This window comes from Syngnathoides biaculeatus, chromosome 2 (assembly GCF_019802595.1).
Source record: "Syngnathoides biaculeatus isolate LvHL_M chromosome 2, ASM1980259v1, whole genome shotgun sequence".
Taxonomy (NCBI): Eukaryota; Metazoa; Chordata; class Actinopteri; order Syngnathiformes; family Syngnathidae; genus Syngnathoides; species Syngnathoides biaculeatus.
Window position 1 is genome coordinate 13,753,447 of NC_084641.1, and position 23,010 is coordinate 13,776,456.

The window sequence follows — 23,010 nt, forward strand, 5'->3', positions numbered from 1 at the left end:
TGAGCACAGCACGGGGAAGAGCATCGTTAACAAGCCCGATAGTGAATGAACCAAGGAGAAATATTGCTAAATACAAGAAATCGGGGTTTTAAATGGTCAAGAATTGAGACATTGTTTCGGCTTCCGGATGCTGTGGGCATGTCACTGAATGGACTTAAAACCCCGCTTCCCCGGAACTTTCAGCTGTCAATCAAATATGTGCTATCCCTCACGGCACGTGCTCACGGGATGCAGAGAAGCAGCCTCTGAGCTCCGGCGGAACGACCAACGGCACAGTATGCACCAATCCCCCTGGAAGATTTTTTTTTTTTTTGCTTCCTCCTTTTCGCCACTCGATGTGTGGGCTGCAGCTGTGTGGCTGACGACCCTTATGCCCTTGCCCTGGACCTCCTCTAACTGCAGATCCCATTCAGCTCACCGCTACCTGGTAACGCGACGTGTGAGGGCAGACGGTAAAGACACTGTCGCCCAAATAAAACAAAACCCATTACACTTCAGTGAAGATTGGCATAGGCTGATGGATAACTGCACGGTGCACTTGTAGAACTGGGTCAAGTTATTTTCGAAAATAAGGAAGTGACAATTTTGCCGACTTGCCACTGCATGGAATAATGGCCCTTGGTGTGTATGTAGTAGTAGGGTCAACTCATGCTGTTCCTTGGTGACCTCAGCGTGGCTCCGTTTTAATCCTGCGCCTGAAAAATTGTGACACTGAGTTGGTGAAAAACAGTTTTAAGCCACAATGCTGGTCAAAAGCTTTAGAAAACCCCAAATTTTCCAACCTTTCTTCAAATTTAAATTCATGCAATTCACTTTCACATTTGACTCTGAAATGCAAATACACTGTTCAAGTGACAAAAGAAATACTAGAATCAATCTGCAAAATGTATTCTGATCTTGGAGCAGATATTATTTAGCAGCTAGACACACGTGTGACAATATCCCTAAAATGGAAATTGCTTATTCTACAGAAAGCTCACCTCTGTTGTTGAAGTTCGCAAAATTGTGTGATGATTCTTATTACGTGACTTTCAATAAGATAATATACAGTGTATGTATATCACAACAATTTAGTATGATATTGTTGTCGGTCTTCAACACTTCAAACGTCTTTAAACTTATTTAACCTTCTTAGATACAAGACACCTAAATGAGCTGGGTTCATCTTTAAGGTCACTGTGATCTCATATGCATCACATTTCTCATGAAGGTGTTATCTTAGAAACCTGAGCTTTCACCTCAAAGTAATTTGGTCTCGTGACACTTTTTTTTCCCCAGTTTATGTAAAACAACCAAGAAATAAATGGAAATTAATGAATCTTTTTATTAATCCCAGGGAGGCAATATTCAATATTGTAGTTATTTGCATTAAGTGAAGATCCTTCAGTCTCGCAGTCCAGAGTGAAAAAAGAACCCACTATAAAATTTATTTTTATTTTTTTTATTTAACAATTTAGCATTTGAATACTGACAAAATACTTATAGTTGCTTTCCTTTGTTTGAGTGACATAGACATCTTCACCTCCACCTGTCAGCCACACATCTAAACCGAGCCAATGTAAGCACTTTATAAACAATTCTGCATTCATATTACCACAGAGGGGTGGTAATTAAACATGTTTATTATTGTGGTTGTGGTATACACTGGTTTCAGATTGCATTGGACCATACGGATAGCTCTTCTAATATTTGGACTCCTGTGGGAAACCAAGGAACTTAAAATAGGAGACAGATCTCGGTAGAACCCAATGCAGTTGTACACCTATGCAAACTACAACCCATTAAGTAAGAATGTTGTGGTAAGCCGGTGTTCATGAATATATTGCACGTCCTCCAGCAAGTTTTGCATCTCATATGCACACCTTACTGTTGCTGCATGCAATTTTCCTTCAAATCAAGCAGGGTTGACCCAGATATAAGTGTGTGCTAATTGCAGGCTTGTAGACTTGTTCTGTGCTCACGATTCCACAGAAAACAGCAGGTACAAGCGTCTGAGTTGATGCAAGGGGGAATGAAAATGGGTTTTGGGGGAAATGATTGACGGCAGCCGAGGCTATAAATATATGTAGCCCTGCATCAACCCAGCAGACTGCGGCTGGTTGAGTCGTGAACCTGTGAATGTGAATACAAAGAGAACACAGTGAGCTCTCTATTGCAGCTGTCATCTCGTTCTCTGAATATAGTCAGAATATTGTAACTTTTATAGTTGATTACCATGCTCCTCAGCACACTAAAAAAAAAAAAAAAAGGACTCAGTGCAGTGTATTGATATTCCTTTTTGACCACCTGAAGAGAACTGTTGTTATTACAGTTAGGACTTGAGCACCCGAGGAAGGCAAAGCAAAACATGGAGGGAAGCGGGGAGGCCACGCAGGCAGGAGTCTCATCAATTGTATTGAATTTCCAAAAAAGGATTAAACTATATAAACTCCAACAACCAAAAAAAAACCAAAAAGACCCAACACCTGAAACGAAACACAACTGAAAACAGGATGGGCACAGACCGAGAGACTGATGAGAACAACAATGGATTGACAAGAAGTGAAAGAAACCGGGGAGTGAAAGGGAAATTCCGGTGGTTTGGATTAACAACGTATCCAATAGACTGTTTTTGACCACGTGACTACATCCGGGGTACGCGGCCATGTTGAATGGGTTTACTCTATTGACACGCTGTTCACTCTATCACTTTTGCATACACAATGTTCGTACTACTATTAAAAGTGACGCATGCTAGCTAACAAGACTTTGCAAAGTTATCGGGGCTCATTAGATGTTGTTTCAAGAAGTGTGCTTTGATCGACAATATCGACCCACATGCCTTGGAGAAACACAAATAGAGCAAGAATTTTGGACTGTGGGCGTCGGTAACCTATCCAGACATTGTCATCTATCTCCTCTTCTCGACAAGTGCTGGACCAACTAAAGAATTACAAAGGTCTGGAGGCCTACAACCGAGTCATCAATGGGTGGGTTCGTCATGCGGCGGTATCCATTGTAAGCAACTTGTGTCTCCACACTGCTAAGGTTAGTGTATCGCACAATGCATTTGAAATATGAACCGCGTGATTACACTCAAGTGTTGTGTTAAATTATGTTGATTATACCAACGAAAGAGGTGTAGAGGTGTTTCGTTTTTTTTACCGAAGGAGGGAGAGAGGTTCGACCGAGACGAGTCCCAAGAGGAGTCCGCACCTCTTTCTCCACTTCCACGACTACATTTTTGACTCAACTCACAAAACAGCTAGTGGTGTAGTAACTCGTTTTTGTAAACTATTATAATAAAAAATAAAATACAGATTTTGGAGACATGCATTGCATTCACACACGAGTATTATGTAGGCCCGTGGCCCTCAAGAGTACTTCTCCTTCACATAAGTTAGTAATTGCTAAGTCGGTGTGAAATTCTAAAATGTATCCAATACTTACTAAGAGCAAAATGCTCCGAGCAAACTCTGACATAAGGTAATGACCGGACTAGATCGTCTCTGCTGATACGAGACAGCCACAGTTGTCGGCGTTTGGTTGCTAACTGCTCCGTTTTCTCGCACTGGTTCTTGATCACAGATGGCAGTCGAAATAAATAATGCTTTTCAATGTCCACCGATAACATAGCAGTGCGCCCCCATTCATACGCCTTTCTGAAATGATTCATGCTTAGTTACGGTTCGTTTACTCAAATTCACCCCACCAATATGGCGATCGTGTTCTAAACCAGAAGGTGTGTGACGTCAGTCAAAAACAGTCTATAGGTCATGTCATATGTACTGTACCTTGACAATATGATGTTAATCCTCTCTCATTTAATGTTTTTTTGTGAATATTTGTATCGGCAATTACGCCATTTGACTCATCGGAGCTCGCTCGTCAGACTCCGTGTCATTCCTGTCCGAAAAACCATCCGAATAGTCAACATTATTTCCAGCCACAGGTTCAAATCTGTATTGATGCATTCGTCCGTCTTCCCGATCAACCGATACTGCTATTTCTTCATCAAATGAGGATAAATCCGAGAAATCAGCGCTGGCTACAATTGTTTCCCAATGTAAACGAGCCTTTGTTGCCACGCCTATCACGTCACAGCCGCGCACGTAGGTCATGTGACTCACCAAAATGGCGCCGCCCATGAAATTTCGTAGTTGCCGATAAATATCTTCTCAAAACACCATTAAATGGGAGTGGCTGGAGGAAGCTGATTGGTCAACACAAGGGAGGAAGTTCACAAAAACAGGTGGACACAGCGAACAAATTGAGCACACTGTAGCGCCGGAGAAAAGGAGTCGGAGGCGGAGTGTCGGACAGAGGAACAAAACTTGTTTTATTGCTCGACATCGAAACACTACTCGCATAACGGCGGGAACTCTGATAACCTTCCACTCCGGAAACGCAACAACAGTAACAGTCCGTGCGGAACCCCGCACCCTAACTCGAGATCCCGCGGGTGAATTATGTAAACACCACAACACAAGCAGAAAAACATGAAGCAACTCCATCCAGCCATCCATCCATTTTCTTAGTTGCTTCACCTCACAAGGGTTGCAGGGAATCTTGGAGCCTATCCCAGCTGTCAACTGGCAGAAGGTGAGAACACCCTGAACTGGTTGCCAGCCAATCGCAGGGCACATGGAGACAGACAACAGTCGCACTCACGTATTACACCGAAGGGCGATTTAGAGTCTACAATTAATGCATCTGTTTACGACATGCCCAGAGAAAACCCACGCAGGCGCGGGGAGAACATGCAAACTCCACACAGGTGGGGCTGGGATCGAACCCCAGTCCTTTGAACTGTGAGGCCAATGGTCTACAGTTGCGTCACAGTGCTGCCTGAAGCAAAACCAACCCAACCAAAACATACTCCATGAGAGTTGTTTGTGCTAACTATGATTTGGAACGGTCAACATACAAACAGCACTCATTTAGAAAAAGCACAGTGTTGTACCTTTAGGGCTATAACCAGGGTGAATAAATTTTTTTATGTTCTTTTCAAATGAGCACCAGAGGTTAAGACTTGGTGGTTATCTTTTCGGATCCCCACCCCACCCTTATTTTCTCTATAAATAAAGGAATCAAACTTTAGTTTTTAATGACCTCATAATTGTGTTTTTTAAATTTGTTTTATTAGTCTTATGGTGTATTCACACCAGGAAAGTCCTTTTGGTCCGCTTGTTTGGTCCATACCAAAAACCTTTTTTTGGTGTGGATTATATTCTCATCGTAATTTTGGAAAGTGAACTATAATTTGTAAACAAGGCTCCCATTGGAAAGAGACAAAAATAAAAAGCGGAAAAACTTGTGTGGTAGTCACCGAGTGCTTGATCTATTTATCCAAAAATTAATTTAAAAATCAATGCCAAAAGCTCATGTATGAAATTGACAGATGAAATTGCAGGACAATTTTTGCTATAATTCTATCTTGTTTTTGTTCATTTTTGCAAAGATAAAGTGATATTTTTCATAACTTTTTTTCTAAATTTTCATTTTATTTTCATCCAGGAGTATGTTTTCATTTACCATAATAGTGTCGCAAAACCAGGCGAGCTGCTGTTAAGCAAACACTGCACAGTCCATGTTGCAAAATAAAACCAGGAGACCTAAATGTTGTGATGGTAACATTTCTTTCTCATTCATGTCTGTCTCCGAGATAAATGCATAATGACAAAAATAATCGAGTGTGGTTGTGCTATTTTAATATACAGGGAGTCCTCGGTCTACGACAGAGATTCGTTCCCAGAGTAGCGACTTAACTCGAATTTCGACTTAAGTCGGATTGTCGGATTTCACCGTTAAAGTCAAAATTTACAATGACCGCTGGGATTGGCTTTAGCATTGCCGCGACCCTCGTCAGGATAAGCGGCTCAGAAAATGGGTGGGTATGTGTACTTTGTATAAAAAACTAAAATACATGAAAGTAAAACACAAGATGCTTCACATACTATTTGGGAAGGGAGGCTGGGATGGCGAAGAATGTAGGGACGTTGCGCTCAGCCATTGCTAACGGACCAAATGCAGGTTGCTAGCGATAAATTCCTCCTCGGCGTCCTCTCCTTTCTGCTCTTCCAAATTTAGGAAAATACACCATGCCTTTTCCCTTAATGAACATTTGGCTGATATTAAGCCTACGTTGATTCGAATCCTTGATCCATAACACGAGTAATCTTTCCATCTCGCAAACGATCGAAGAACATTGTTTTGTTTTTTTTCTTCACAAAAAATGTTGCTTTGTGATCACTGTATGCCTCATAGGGATGAAACCCTTAACGTGCGCTAAAATATGGGTTTTGTCCTGAATAAGAATCGTCACGGTCATCCGACTGAAATCCAAGTCTTTGTCCGTCATGTCTCTGGGTGTTAATCCTTTCTCCATTTTTTTTTCATGATTGTAAGATTCGGTTCCACGGTCAAAAAAAAACAAACAAAAAAAAACAGGTTTCTTCTTTTGGGCCATAATGTGTAAAAAGGTTGACGAAAAGGGCAAATAAACTCCCAGTGCACAAACACTGATAAGCCATATGCATGAGCTAAGCAGAAGCACTACAGTGCTGGGGCCATAATGACGGAGAAGACTCTGGTATCGTAAAGTCGTAACGTTTTAGGTCGAGACCGTCTTAGACCGAGAACTCCCTGTACTGTAATTCCCCATGGAGCTGAGGCCGATTAATGTGTTCCATATGTGAGTTTTGAAGTGTGCCGGACCTCCGGTTCACCATGTTTTTCTTCTGAATAATGTATTTTGAGATAAAGAGGTGTTCAGTGATATTCTGCCTACAACTCCCTTTCTTCGTCACCACAACACCATTCATCACAATATCTTTTCCCGGAAAATGTTTCTCTGACGATAAAAATGATTTGGCATGATACACATTTTTCTATCTTCCCCGTGATATATACAGTATATTGTAATTTTGACCAACATTACTTCTCAGTGGTTTTAATTTGGCAATATAGGATGTTGGCCTACCCAATATACACACATCCACGCACACACAAATACACATAAGCATGTACACAACAAACGCCGTCATTTCATTGAAGAAAACCATCCGAGTCTTATCAGAGACGGTCTTTTCCATTCTTTTAATCGTTTGTCTCTGTCCCTGCCGCCGAATCGTGATCGTTATCTCACCGTCTGTCTGTCTGGGCCTGCATAGCTGCTCGCTTGCATCTCTAGCAGGAGGCGTTCAGGCTTCAAGCGAGCTCGCAGTGACAAAATGCGCAATCAGACTTTTTGAAGGTAAATTCAGACGAGGCTTGAGAAATGATGGGAAGGGGTGAAAGAAGAGCATCCAGAGAGGAATTAGACGATGAGACGAAGAGGAAAAAGTCACGCTGCAAGGGGAAATAGATAACAAGGAGATGAGGGAGCGGAGGGAGAGTATTCCAGTCTTATGTTCCAGTTAATTACCACATAAGGCCTCAGGCTGCCGTTAGACATATTTTCTTCAACAGGGATTTTTTTTTCTTTCAAATTACAAACATTAATTAATTCCGAGGCTTGTCATCTCGTCTTATATGGATGAGGCCTTCGACCCCTTTTCTTACGCCTCGCTTACACTGCTGGCAGACACACCGCGGGCTGTCACATGGGCTGAGGCGAGGCAGGAGGGTTTTAAGCGTGAAGCGTTATCATCTTGAAAGTGGGGGAAAAATAAGGTTTGCTAAATATGTCTGGCTGTTTCTTTGCTTTAAGTTGTCAGGATGCAGGGCTAAACAGCAGCTCCTTGCATGCATTGTCTAAGTGACTACCTGCATCTCTGAGCTTAATCACTCTCTTTATTCGCTTCTCTCTGGGCCTGTCTGCCACCACTCAATTATCTCTCTTCGCTTCTTCCACTCCCCTCCGCATCCCGTCACCGTCTGCTTTGTAACTGCCTCCACCAGGGAGACAGCATCCTGTTTCTTTGGGAGTTTATCATAAATTAAAGATTGCATTGTTACCAACCAATCCTCTTACTCTAAGCAGTTTGGGAAGGCAGCACAGAAAGCAGCCTTGAACCCGAAAAGGAGTCGGGCTAGAAAAAAATATAATCCACCTTTTTCGGGGGTGGGGCGGGGGGGGGGGGGGTGTCAAATTTGCCCCTCATTGATCTTTAGCTAGTTCCTTGTAGTCTCAAATTCCGTTAACCCTTCTGCAGCTCTCTGAGGACTCACAGGAATGAACCTCTTGTGAATATGTTCAGTACACTTGAATAATGCATGAGAATGCCTTGATGCATCTTAGTGCGTGTGATGTGTCCACTTTGTGGGTCGTTTAAGTGTCTAGCAATTTAAATGAAGCGCGCTTCAAATAGTTCACACAGTTGCAGCTGCGGGCGCTTTGGTGATTCAGGAGGCTCCTGATGTAATCATACATTTGCAATATTCAGACATTTTTCATAAGCAATGTCACATTTCATTTCCTCTGTCAATTTTACTCTCACCCGCCTCTGCATATTTCTAATTAACGGAGATTCTATTTGACTTGCTTTTCCATGTGAGTAAACGGAAGAAACACTCAATTCTTGGACAGAACTCTTGGAAAAGAGCACTCCTACTTCATCGAATATATCACATTTAAAGTGGTAACACCCAAAACATAATTACGTTGGAAAAACATGCTCTGAAGTTCAATTAATTTTCGGAGTTAGAGGTGTTATCGTACGTGACGACAACATCAGGGCTGGACTTACCATAGGGCACATACAGGCACTTGCCTGGGGCTCAGAGCTTTCTAGGGCCCTTTAAATGTAATAATAATAACAACAATAATAATAATTGATATGTAATTATCATGATTTTAGTCTTAATTTGGGCATTTAGAACACTTCAAAATGTTTAATCTATCATAACTGTTTCAAGTGCTTTCCCCGTTCACTGTCATGCAATGACCTCGTCCACACCAGTTTGCCTAGAGCCCCCGAATGAATAAATGCACCCCTGACTGAGCATAATATGCGAGCTGCTATCGCAACTTACAAGACGTCATTCCAGCCAGCATCAAAGGACTGACTCTGCGTGTGTTTTGATTTTCCTTTGACTTTTGCTGAGAAGAGTTATAGCCACATAAGTTAAAGAAGAGGTATAGCGACTGAAAGCTTTTGTGAAGTATGGTGGACTGGAAGGGCATAACAAATTATGAAACAGTTTTGCATTTCAGAAAGCCAATTAACAAAAAACAAAGCACTTTTACATTTGGGAAAACAAAGGAACCAAAATCAAAAACATTTCTCCAAAAGACAAAACATCTGGAAAAGGAACATCCCATTTTACAGACATTCTTAGAAATTCCATGGCCTTTCTTGGGAACGCCTCCCCCACTTCCTACATCTCAGGAAGGGTGGGGAACGCAGATGGAAAGGGCTGTCCATCCCATATAGTCATTGTATATATGGATGCCCCAAACAGCGAGCCTGCATTGGCGTTTGATGCAACATATAAAATATATTGTACGTGATCACATTTCTTAATCCAGAAAAAAGATAGTTTTAAGAGTTGAGGAAGAAGCAGGTAAAAAAAAAATTCTGAAATGTAAAGGTATTTGAGATTTTGTTCATTTGTTTTCTGAAATTACCCAACCACTTGCCTGAAGATAGCTAGGATAAGGCTCCAGCATTGCTGCGACCCTCGTGAAGATAAGCGGTATCGAAAATGTATGCATGGATGTTTTCTGGAATGCAAAATGTTTCACAATTTGTGATATTGTTTTGCACTTTCACGCCACCGACCATGAAGTAAGGAGACAAACATTCAAAACTGGAAAGGCTTTGGTGTCAGTTTTTCCAATTTCAGACTCATGACAGTTGGGGATGATCACAAGCGGTCACAGAAGACTGAACAGTGGAGATTATGTTAAGTCTTGTTTTCAGGTTTTTACCATTTTAATTTTTGTGGTGCTCAACTTCCTGCATTTGCTTCGTGGCCATTCTGATTTGTAGCGCTGCAACTCCACATTTTTGTTGAACAACTTTTTTTCAGACATTTTGTGACTGGTGCCGTGCATTTGAGTCCATTTTTTTGTGTGGTGTTTGACAGAAAGAGGCACTGTGAGAAGGTCATGTAGGCTGCACCCTAGTACCTTCTCGGACAAGCAGATTCTCTCAGTATCAGCAAATGCAAAATATTAAACGTTTTGATTTTTTTTTTCCATTTCATTTTCCAAGCTGTTTATGCTCACATGGGTCGCAGGAGCGCCGGAGCCTATCCCACTTATGAGACAATCAACTTGTACAAAGCAATGCACTGAAGTTCAGTTTTGTTTTCCTCTTTCCCCCGAAACATCTTCCTTTCTTCACTGCAGGCGTCAACCCCTTACAGCTTGGAGTCAGAGTCTCTGCGAATGGACTGCATCATGTCAGGTGGCACGTCACCTACTTTGGCCATCAATGCGGTAACAAACAAGGTAGGACGGATGCATGCCATTGAACGCTATGTCCATGCAAGTCACAAAGAAGTCATTAAAAACAAAAACAATTTTACTACTGCAGTGCTTTCCCTTTTGCTTTTTGAGTTATTCTAATGAGTAAATAGCTATCAATCTTCAGCTTCCTTTTCAAGCAGATCAGCCATAAATTTAAGTAACACTATATAGCAGTCGCCCTTAGATGAGGGTTCACTCATTGTCTTGACATATCATGAAATGACGATGCTAATTGTGATGCTGGATAAAGGTACTGGGACCTGCGACCTTCTCCAGGTGGCCAATTTTAGGGCCCCTCTTGCATACTTTGGTCCCTAGGTGTGGCTGGTGTCCCATCCACTGAGAAGCTCACAGGTGGTCTCTTGGACCTGGCCCCGCCTCCTAGCTGGCTGGGTTTGCATCTTTAGCTCTCGTGGTCCAGGTGCAGCAATTACAAGGCACTTCTGAAGGTTATTGTGTACAGGACACGGTGTCAGTGTACTTGCATCTCACTGCAAAACAGTACCTCTAGGACTTATTCGCTTGGCGTGGTGCCATTCACTCATTGTGACAAATAATTCATAACTATGCGAAGTTCCTGGGTATCGCCTCAATTGAACTTTATTTCTTAAGTTGTTTGGAATTTAAATACACACTTCTCTTCAGTTGTCCACTATCTCAGTCCTGCATGCTTCCCCTCCTGTCCTTGTCCTGTCCATCACTGTCCTTCCTTCCCAGGGTCTAGCACTACTGCCCCAGACAACATTCAAATCTAATGTATCATAATAATAGGAATGTCATGATTTACTTTCCTCGTTTTTATCACAGCTAATGTCTTGTCTTTTGTTGGCTTCTCTTCCTAAGTTATTCAGTCATCTTTACAATGTCACATCCCTTAAAAACATTGTTTTGCCGAAATGTAATTTTTAAAAAGAATCCATCAGAATATCGAGCGCCACAGTGACAGCTTAAAAACTCCACTGTGTCATCGTAAAAAAATCCTCCTTTCTCTTTGACCTAACAGCCGAACAAGACAAAAGAGAAGAATATTGCCATACCTTTTTTTTTTTTTTTTTTTTGCAGCTGTTATCAGGTCCTCCTTAAATTAATCAAAGTTGGGGCTTTCTTTTCCAACAATGACTCGGCGGGGACAGCCTCCCAGCCTGCTTCCAGACCGTTTTGTTTCCATTTCCAAATATGGGATGGCTGCCCACCAGTCTTTGTCATCCTTTACTGCTTTAAATGTGATCTATTTCATAGCTCTTCCCCTAAATGCTCCACCCAATGCAACGAAACACACACGCTGTCAGAGAAGCTGACCTGCTTGAGGGTCTGTGTGTGTTTGTGTTGTGTGTGTGTGTTTGTGTTTGTGTGTGTGTGTTTGTGTGTGTGTGTGTGTGTGTGTGTGTGTCTGGGTCAGAGATCGTGCTCTCACCCTCGCCCCACACACACGCATATCACATCATTTGTCAACTTACACTAAGCGGGATAAAAAAAATTCCCTCAAGTTTTTCAAAAGTATTTTATCCATCCATCCATTTTCTTTGCTGCTTATCCTCACAAGGCTGGGGGGGAGTGCTGGAGCCTATCCCAGCTCTCAACAGGCAGGAGGCGGGGTGCACCCTGAACTGGTTGCCAGCCAATTGGAGGGCATGTCAAGACAAATCACACCTAGGGGCAATTTAGAGTGTCCAATTAATGTTGCATGTTTTTGGGATGTGGGAGGAAACCATAGTGCCCGGAGAAAACCCACACAGGCACGGGAAGAACATGCAATCTCCACACAGGCGGGGCCGGGATCGAACCCGGGCCCTCAGAACTGTGAGGCCAACGCTTTACCAGCTGATCCACATTGCCGCCAAAGTATTTTATAATACTTTTGCATGTCTGTTATACTATCACCTTGAAAAACTCAACCTAATTTCAAACCCATCTTTCAACTAAAATAAAAAAACAAATCACAAATAGTTTGACTTGCTAAAATGCAACAGAAGTGCGTTGACGCTGACGTGTATTTCACTACGTCATAACCTGTAAAAAATATTTTGTAAATTATAACACTATTACTTACTTTGTTACATTGCTGTCTCTGTGATACATACTGTAGATACTCATATTTTTAAACATTCAATTTTTTACAAATCTTTGTCTTATGTTCAGCACACATGACGATGAGTTTATCAGCTGTTAAGTTCCACAATTGCCAATAGTGATCCAAACCTTTCATTGTATAATTTTGAAATGTTTACCACCCTGGTTTCTCTGGCATCAATCCCACAATGAGTCCTGCCTTGTCTGTCGAACCTTTCCTGGAATCTGCCGTAACGCTGGTCTTCGCTGTCAAACCGGCTTGCTACTAATACTCAGTCTCAGCTGATGTTACAGTTGATTTGTTCGATTTCCATGCAAGCAGTGCCGGTTGAATTCCCACTCAGTGGTGGTATGAATGTGTTTTTGAAAAGTTGTCTTGTCTCCATATGATCTCTGATGGGAAACCAGTGCATGGTAGTAGTTTGCCTTTTACCTGAAATCATCTGCGATATGTCCCAGCCTCACAACCCCCAGAGCAGGATAAGTGGTGGACAAAATAGATGCATGAACATAATTTAATACACATCAACATGGATTTATGCTTGTGGAGTAACTGCACAGTTAAATATGTATCACAGTATAGCTCATCTCTTAATTAAGGTAATGCACCAAGTACAAGTGATAAAGACTTGTGGCTTGCTAACTGCTTTGGAAAACTGAATCTTCACCTTTTGCTGGCAATTGCATTTGTTACTATTGCTTTAAGCCGATTCGCTACAGAATCCCAATGTATGAATATGGTTAGCCACTGCTTAATTGGATGGCCTTACTGAATGAACTTTCTCCAGTTTAGTTGGTACATGGATGGCTAAGTTGGTGATGAAACCTGACAACAATAAGATCAAGGTGAGAACAAGAGATGGATGTAAGCATTACGAGATTATTTTCCTCACAGTTCACAAAGCTGCCAATACTTCAAGGGACAGCTGACGTACTCCGGTGTGACAGTGATCCAATGATTGGATGGGGGATGCCCACATTACTGCATGGTCCCCTCCCACATTCTGCTGCCAGACAGATGGCTACAAATGTGTCACACATTCATCAATTAGCATTTGCATTTCAGCAGGTCAAAAGACAATCTCTGAACAAGGTTCCAGTAAATATCACTTACCACAGTTTAGGATGTACCCCGGCTTTCGCCATAAGTCAACCTTATAGGCTCCAACCCCTCTTGTGACCTTGAAAAGCAGAAGCAAAATAGACAGTAAAAGGATGCATGGTCTTCTGTTTATATGCAAACCTCCAAATGCCCTCGTAAATCACTTGACTGTACATTGTTGCTGCGACAAGGCCCGTACTTCAAAATAATTGACTGAGTGGCACGCTGCAACAGACTTTGATGTACTAGTTGTCTCACTCAGAGGCTTTGTCTCTCATTTGTCGGAACAATTAAATATAACCCTAAGGCAAGGATGACACTGTTTCACAACTCTCTCAACACAACCAAACTAGATTTGGGATTCAACATGATCCCGAGGCACTCTTCTTAAAAGCATTCCAATTGGTCGCCGCCGGATAAAGCAGATGAAAGTTAACTGTCGAGTTTATCGTGGTTATAGATATTCTCTGCATCAGGACACTGAAGCAAAATGACCATTCAGGTCATCGATGATCTATATAAACGTCTGCATTGTAAAGTGTTATTAAGAGACCTGTGTTGTGTGTGTCTGGGGGGGTGATGGATGCAGGTAGCCCTGTACAGCCCAGAAGCAGACGACTGCGAGAGTCCCGGCAGCCTGAGCAACAGTCTCTCTGAGCAAAGTATGACATCCATCAACCTGAACAACATGAACTCGACTGTGAGCAGTAGCAGCAGTATGCACAAATACACCCCGGTAAGATATTATTCTTCAGTTTAAAGATTCTCTTAGGTGTCCTCCTGCAAAAGAGCATTTCTATCCGTTTTGGGTTTGATTCAGCACATGCATCCAAATTTGGATACACGGAAAGAGTCACTCCAGCCACCATTTTTACTCCATTGTTGCATTCCTGGTGCCATGTTCCAGTCGTGTCTTGAGAAATTAGCTTAATTTGTTCCATGACCACACTCGTACCTCAAAACACTGATATTAAATAGTCTATTGCCATTGAAATGAATGGTAATGCCATTCATCTGTTCCATCCCCCCCGTTCCGCCAAAACTAGGTGTGGTGTGTGTTTTCAAAAGAAAAAATAGCACTTCATAATAATGTACTTGTGTATAAAAACATACAGCAATGACAAAAAGCTTGTCCATTGGTAGAAGACCAAAAAGTCACCTTTGCAGACTTTTAAAGAAAAAATACAATACAATACACAATTTTGTTTGATAATTTTCTTAAAGCCCAAGTGTCATGCCTAAAATAGATATTGTAATGAAAAATACATAGAACATTATTCACTTCAATGTCTATACAAAAAAATAAATGAGCGGAGAGCGCGTCATCCATGCCCAAGTTGTGGAAGTCTGATTCGACATTCAAGTGGTAGCCATATTGGCTGCATCTTCTGTCCGTGGCGTCACACTGTGACATTCGCCATTGAACACATGTTGTGCCACCTACTCTGGGAGACGAACACACCCCTTCTGACACGGAAGCTCTTTTCGAAGAAGGTAACATCTCACAACCGAGTGAAGTGAGCGGGGCAATATTACCCTATCCTTTTGAGCCATATATAGACGATATGCGGATCATGGCCAAACCGCATGCGGCCAAGCCGCCTCCCCATCCAATCCACGTCCACGGCGGAGAGGAGCCACCTTGGCACGGCGCCGCGACAAGCCACCCTGGCCGAAGCCTTGTTGACAACGCTGGCGGTGATCCACAAGGCCTGAGGAGGCCGTCCTTCAGCAGCTCCTGTATGGAAGCCTTCCGATGCGCACATCGACACATTTAGCACCCCTGACTTACTGATTACGTCCCCCCCACAAATATTGGGTTTTTTTAGCACCTGTATACACACCTACCTGTCATTTGGAACCCACAAAGCTCTCGTCCTTTGTACCTGTGCAATCCATTTTTCACGATGAACCGGGTCTTTTAGAAAAGTATGAAGAGCAAATCCATCCTCCCGAGTGTTTGAGCAATATCCAGGAATACAACGAGCGGGCATTTTGGCTGTTGGAAGGAACAACGAGCTACCTTCCAGCAGGTAAAACTAGTATAAACATACAAGACTGCTTGAGTGCGCTTCCTACTTCTTCTCGAAAACAAATCCCTTGAGAGGATTTTCCTGGTGGGAGTTACAAAAAGCCATTTATGTCAAAATCATGTTTTGTGGTGAAAAAACGGATGGGTCCATACCGGCTGCCGTTTTTTCATTAATACCACACTAAAAATCATGCATTTCATGACAGTGGCCCTTTAATTATAATTGAAAAGACTTTGTCTCATTGCATCAACGGAATGCCCCATTGAGCTTCTCTTCTTCTTCTTCTGGTGTTCTCACCTTGGACACCTTGGGGCAGTATCAAGACTTCTTTATATTCTTCCGTGCGGCGACCCCAAGTGTAATATTTTGCGAGATGCATTCATTCATCACATTCTGAAGAAAGAGAGTAAATGCAGGCATGCAATTGTTTCCTGTGTCCTTACCACTCATGGCTTCTCCATGTGTGTTTTTTGAAGAGTTATAATTTATCGTAACATCTTGTTAGCATGTTGAACCAGGTCCCTCTGCTCATCACTTATTAATAATCTAGTTTAGTCACTCCATATCACTCCACACCAACACAACAAGACCCTGCACTGGGACTTTTGCACACACCTACATTGCGATGACGATGGTCAAGTGGTCTATTGTGCACCCCTACTGCATGTGAGTACTGTTACATTGTCCGTCTTATGTGTTACTACACTGTAGATGTCCAATCTTTTATTTTACGGGTTATAGCATTTAGTTTTCGCGTTAAGCTAGTGAACTGAAAAACTAAACTTTGCGGGTTCTTTTAAAGACACAACTATTTGTTTTATGTTTTGTTTGACAATAAAGTACATCTGGGAGAGGCAATTACCAGCTTGAAGACTCATGTTGAAGTATTGTTCACTTATTTCCAGTGCTGCTTCTAGTGAAGTATAATAAGTCTGTGCTCACACTCATAAGTTGAAGTAATAACGAAGTAAACGAAGGCTCGTAAGTCCTGTCACCTGTAACTCAAGGCACCACTGGCATAGTGACTTCCCGTTCAAAATATATGGAATACAAGCTTCTAATTCAAAACCTTTTATATTCCAATGTAAGTGCAATACTTAAGAAGAAAATGTGTACATTTCATTTGTCTGTGAACAGTTCCTAATCTTTTTACCATCTACCACTTTTCCCCTCTCACCACCCACCTACATGAGTAAAGGTGAGCGCAATCTCATTTATCTCATGAACCTCTCATTTCATGAGCCCGTCTTTTGTTTTCCTGTTGCCTTCTTTATACTCACGTGGGCGACAACCGCACTGCTGTCATTGCTGCTATACTGCATGCAGGTTGTTTTTATACTCGAGCGCAACTCATGCGTGCAATTTTGAAAACGTACTGCAGTTCTCCTCTAGGTCTGGGGTGTTGCTATGGCCGGTAATGGCTAGAACGCCACAGAGTGGTGTTTCCGCTGCATTTCATGGAGCTTTCCGGTCGACGTTCCTACTTGCCCTTCTGGAATAAGGAACAAAGCAAAAAAAAAAAGGAACCATGGAACAGTTTCTCTTAAACAAATACACCTAAACAACCTGATGATATGTTTAATTACACTGCAAAATCCATGAAGACTGCGGTATGTGGTATATGGACCCGAGGGGAACGCCGAATACGTCATCACAACATGTGTTTAAAAGGGAACTATCACAAGAGATGATCTCGCCAGTATTCTACGCGCAGCAACAATTGTTGCCGTGTGCACGTCGAGTGTCGCATGTGGGCTGGGAGGCCCAATGTGTTCACGCTGTAAGCTGTGTGAGTGTGGTACTACAAAAAGAGGCCTTTACACCGTCATTTCACACCATATCTTAGGTCTAGTCCAACAGGCTCAAGGGTTAATTGGGCTTTACTACCTGTCGTAGGTGATCCCTTCTTGCCTGATGGTGATTACTAATGGGAAAGAACTTGCACATGATGTGCTTGATAAAAAGGTCTACCATTATTGGTTGGAGGAGGAATGTGAGGAGGATGTGTCATGCTAAGTGGGTTTCAAATTGAAAAGAGATAAAAGCAAAGTGTATGTTGAGGAAGAGGACAGCTGCGATGAGGGGAGTACGTATGCAGGAACACAGCCCAAATCATCAGGACAAATGTTTTTTTTTTTTTTGAACCCCAACAGTAAACATATTATCTTTGTACAGAATGCCAGCCAAGCACTCGGTCAAAGATTGAAAATGTGGAAATAATTGACATCCCCAGAAGGGGTTTTAGATGCCTATAGATGCCACAGGAAGGTGACAAAGCACTTAAAATAGAGTCTGCTAATTCCGTTTGAATTTGATTTTCTGTGGTTTGTAACAACACAAAGAATAATCATCATCTTGCATCTGTTATGTGCACAGTCATAAATCCGATACCTAAACGACTGTATTCATTAGTTTGATTATTTAACACAAGCAGACATGAGGCTTATCAATACTATTGCAGAGGACACCAGCCTACTATTAATAACGCATGAGCCCAGACTGATGTGGAACAGTCGACGTTGGCAAAGTAGATGAGTAGCTGCATCGCAACAGAAGCAAAACCATACTTTCAGTACCATGTTAGGTGCATTCTCTGAATTCTCAAAATAGAACTCCTCAAATGCACACGGAAAACATCCATGAACCTAATAACAGTAACACCAGTTTTTGACAAAACGGTGGTGACGAAATAATTTCGTTTTTACTTTTGCCTGAGCACCAAAAAGCCTTATAGGTGACTTTTTTCAGGAAATAATGGAGGATATGTTCTAGAGTGGCACAATTAATTGAATTTGAATCACTGTGATTAAATGACCCCGAGCATTTGTTTTATGTTTAAAATGCAGACACTGCTGTCGTGCTGTAGAGTATATGAAAAGTGCCTCATTCTCAGCGGTACCCGCATCCTAGTCAGCCAGCCATCAGGGGGCGAAAGTATGGTCAAGACTTCATTAGGTGAAATAAAATAAAAGCCTAAAATGGCATTCATTTCCAATGTAGTAAATTAAATGAAGATTTTATTTTGAAATTGGCCCTCTTAGCACATTGGCAGAGAGGCAGCTGTCACGGTAAGACACTATTAACGATGGTAGCAGTGACTGCCTTGACTTCAACTTTTCATCTGCCTTGACCGCACTCTTAAAAATATCAAAGGTAAATAGAAAAGGAAGTCACAACTCGAGTTTTTGCAGTTCATGACCACGTACGATTGACAGTGCGTCAACCAGAACAACAGAAATTTATTATCCTTGACAGTTCAATGAGGATTTTCAAATGAAATGTAGGTGCTTACAGCGTCATTATATGCAAAAGCAGATGTATATAAATCAAAGAATCTACATATAACTCAAAGAATCTACGGAAACAACAAAAATGGATATATCTGCTTTTGTGTCTGAACTCTTCATATGTTAACGGTATATGTTTCCACAAAGTGGCAATTCGTGAGTGCATATTTATCCAGTTTGAATTTTTTGAGCTGCTTTTGTTTTCTAAAACATACTCTTATTTAAAGATTATTTTTGCAATGATAACTATAATATACTGCTTGTTAAAAAGTAGTGCAATAAAAATAAATGTTTTTCCCTAGCATGAGAAATAATCACGATTATTATTTTGGCGATAATAATCATCTGTAATGGGTTCAAACAAATCCGCAAAATACAATGTTTTCTTTTGATTTTGAAATATGTTAATGTATAGGATGAGGCGGCACGGTGGTTCAGCTGGTAAAGCGTTGGGTTCACAGTTCTGAGGTCCCGGGTTCAATCCCGGCCCCTCCTGTGTGGAGTTTGCATGTTCTCCCTGTACCTGCGTGGGTTTTATCTGGGCACTCCGGTTTCCTCCCACATCCCAAAAACATGCAGCATTAATTGTTCACTCTAAATTGCCCTGAGCTGGGATTGTGAGTGTGGCTGTTGTGTGTCTCCATGTGCCCTGCGATTGGCTGGCAACCAGTGCAGGGTGTTACCTGGCTCCTGCCCGTTGACAGCTGGAATAGGCTCCAGGACTCCCCACCACTCTTGTGGCTAAGTGGCTAAGAAAATGGATGGATGGATGGATGGATGGGACCCTCTTGCCTATTTTGGGAATTCAGCCCCCGCCGTCAGTTTCTCTTACAAACATGAAATTTGGTAGGTATCATGAATAACAGCAGATTAAAACTCTTAAAAACCCATACCCGAAAAGAAACGGGAAGTAGACCATTGTGGCAGTCGCTTGTGGTTTTTCAACATTCACGTAATTTAATATATAATTTTATGAAAATCCATGAATCCATCCATCCTTTACCTAATAGTTTTACATGTTTTCTTCCTCTGCCTACCACAGGTTAGTAGTCACGCTGAACCTTCGTCCCAGTCCCTGAGTCTTCAGCCACCCAGCCAGCCCACTCGGCCTCCCCCTCCTCCTCCACAGCCGCAGTACGCTCTGCCCGTGCCAGAGTCACGGGACAAACACCTCTGCTTCTCGGACTTCGAGGACCTGAGCGCCTCTTTCCGCAGCCTGTATAAATGCATCTTTGAGCAGTCGTTCTCGCAGCAAGGTGGGTGTCAGAGGTCGACGTGTCGGCAGACTACACTTTATCTGATTGTGTGTGCCTATCGCACGTCTGCACTTCCGCTCGTTCGCAGCCGAAGAAGAGGACGAAGAAAGGGAAGAAATGCTACATGTCAGGATTCCTGCACATAATTAACTGTCAAGCGTAAGCTCTTGAAATTGATGTGCAACTTTAATAATGCTTTCGCAGCACGGGAAGCGTTGCTGCATTAACCTCCCAGCACACACTGGCCCTACCTCTATTGTATTTTAATAAACAAACAATCTGCTGTTCCGCATATCTGCATTTTACGGCCCGCTCAGTCAAACGAGCAAAGGCAATTAAGAGGAAAGAATTCATCGGAAGGCGAGAAAAAGACAAACACATCTGCAGCTTTGATAGAAGCTAATTAGATTGCTTCTAAAGTTTGTGAAGCATCACACTAATTGCTTCCTGAAGCTTTCAGGTCACCTCCCACTTGGGCCTTGCTAGCATCCCACCACCCTCTGATCAACCTCTCCTCTCGCTCTCTTCATTTCCTCCAGAGGCATGAATCCTCTTGTTCTGAGGAGAGTGATAAGCTGTTCTGGATTCACAACAACGTCTCCGTCCATTTGTGGTCGGAGATGCACTTGAAGAAAAGATACATTGGTGATGATCCTGATGAAAAACCTCAAACCAAATATGTAATTCAGACAAGTGATTCATAGACTCACAAGGTTTGGTTGCTTTTGAGAATATCACACTTGATCAAATGTTCAGAACAGGTGTATCGAACAGTTCGTGTAACCTGTGCTCACACAGTTAAATGGATTTTCAAATGAATAATAATAAGAATAGGGATGAAGCGATAACACTCTTTTAGAGACCCTGTAGGAGTACAAGTACTGATACTTACATTTGAGTTATATCCAATACAGTGTACTGATACTTGATCATGCTGCGGTTGTGTTTTTAAGATTGTGAATTTTAAGATACATATCAATAACACAACACTATGTTGTTCTCAATCTTTGCATACATTTTCAGCTCTTATAAAATTCAATTTTTCAATTACAAGTAGAAAAAAACCACAACAATGATTCAACTGGGCCTTTAAAAGGAAATCGTAATGCATGGTTCAAGACAAGCACACCGTTAAACCACCACTTCTTGGTTGTCTCATACATTAAAGTAGGAGCTCTGCTTGATGGATGTGTTCAAAATGCAATTTTAATCAACTTTAGACAAAAATAATGGAAATTCATTGGAATTTACAATTACGTTTACTTTGTGTTTTACTTTCAAATGTCACAAATAGTTCCAAGCAATATGGATTATCTTGGTAGAAGGGTGCTGAGGATGGAGCTGCCAGGCAAAAGAGTGAGAGGAAGACCAAAGAAAAGGATGATGGATGTTGTGAGGGAGGACAGTGGGTGGTAGAGAGGAAGATGGATGAGATAGGCTTTGATGGAAAAAGATGACACGCTCTGACGGCCCCTAATGGGACAAGCCGAAAGGAAAAGAAGTTCTAATCAATATGGACAAAATGTTGCAATGAAGACAATGACTATGGGAGACTATAAATCCCTTGTGTCATAGTAAACATTAATTGGATCTATCAAATCCCCTGTTAAAATGAAAATGGCATTTATTTGATATTGAAAGCCATAAGATTAGGACATAAAACGTTGCAGTCGGCATACACACAACAAAGGAGCTGGTGGTTAGAAAAATGGATGAAAGGATTTTAAAATGACAAGCAAGTTGGCAGAAAGGAAAGGGGATAAAAGACTTAATAAAACAAAAACACTTTTACAGGCAGGTAAAGCGAAACAACTCCCTGTTGGCAGCGGTGACTCTTCCCACCCGAATACTCGTCAAACTTCTCATCAACCGACGATCACAAAAAGCGGCACCTTCCTCTCGTTTCACTTCAGTGATCTTTGACGAAGTCTCAGCCCTGCTGCTGAGTTCATACAGTTGCCTTCAGCTCTGTGCAGTAGGCGAGGACACCAGTTGACGAGTTGTCGACAAAGTGATATATGGTAGAAGAGTGAGTCACCTTTACAGACGTTTTGATCATCCTTGGGGCGAAATCGCACCAAACATCTCATGTCCACATAAAAAAAGAATTGAGTGAAACTTGAATCCCACTTGTGGTTTCATGGGAACCTGTCACTGTGTGCTGAGGTAGAAGATGGGCATTTTTTGGACAGTCAACCTCACGTTGGTGTTATTTTTTTTCCAACTTTTTCAACGTTTTCCAACTGTTTTATTCACTGATGAAGGTGGTGCTACTTTAGTGTTTCCAAACGGAGTTTTGGTGCACATAAATTGTCTAATTATAAGTTCAATGAATGACAATATTGTAAAGTTGTCCTCAGAAGACATAACTTGTACAAGTGAACTGGATTATCAAGCCTAAACTGTAGCAGATGAAATGTGATGACAGTAACCGTTTGTGGAATTATGACTTTGCTTTTATTTGTGCTCATATTTGTGCAATATTCACATCGAGGTGAGGGAAATATAAAGAACTCAGTCTGACCAATGAGCTTTAATGGCCCTTAAGAGAGCGCATCATTCCGGCCAATTTGAATCCAAACCAAATAGTAAAAAGTGGATCTCCTTACTCTGCTTAGAATACCAGATACCCTCTTTTTCATCTCCTTGTGACGGATGCATCCCATGCAATGTCATTTTCTCCATTTCCCAGATTACAATTTTGAATGATTAGTCAAGACAGTATTGTGCCGTGGGAAAAAAATGCATTTCTTTCCCCATTATGGAACTTCCAGAATTTTTTTTGCCAGAGTATTTTCACTCCTTATTTAATTCCCCTCTAAGTATGTATTGATTCCCTTTAGACATCACTACCATGAGGCCACGG

At 41.8% G+C, this 23,010-nt stretch overlaps 1 protein-coding gene across 4 annotated transcripts in view; it reads left to right on the forward strand.

Moving 5' to 3' along the window:
* LOC133494563 (forkhead box protein J3-like) overlaps positions 1-23,010 on the forward strand; it is an 84,253-nt gene that overhangs the window by 52,121 nt on the left and 9,122 nt on the right. For all 4 annotated transcript variants that reach the window (XM_061808513.1, XM_061808532.1, XM_061808522.1 and 1 more), the window contains 3 exons: positions 10,277-10,378; positions 14,158-14,304; positions 19,931-20,144. In XM_061808513.1, coding sequence (XP_061664497.1) covers positions 10,277-10,378; positions 14,158-14,304; positions 19,931-20,144 — 463 coding nt within the window. The remainder of the gene's footprint in view (positions 1-10,276; positions 10,379-14,157; positions 14,305-19,930; positions 20,145-23,010) is intronic.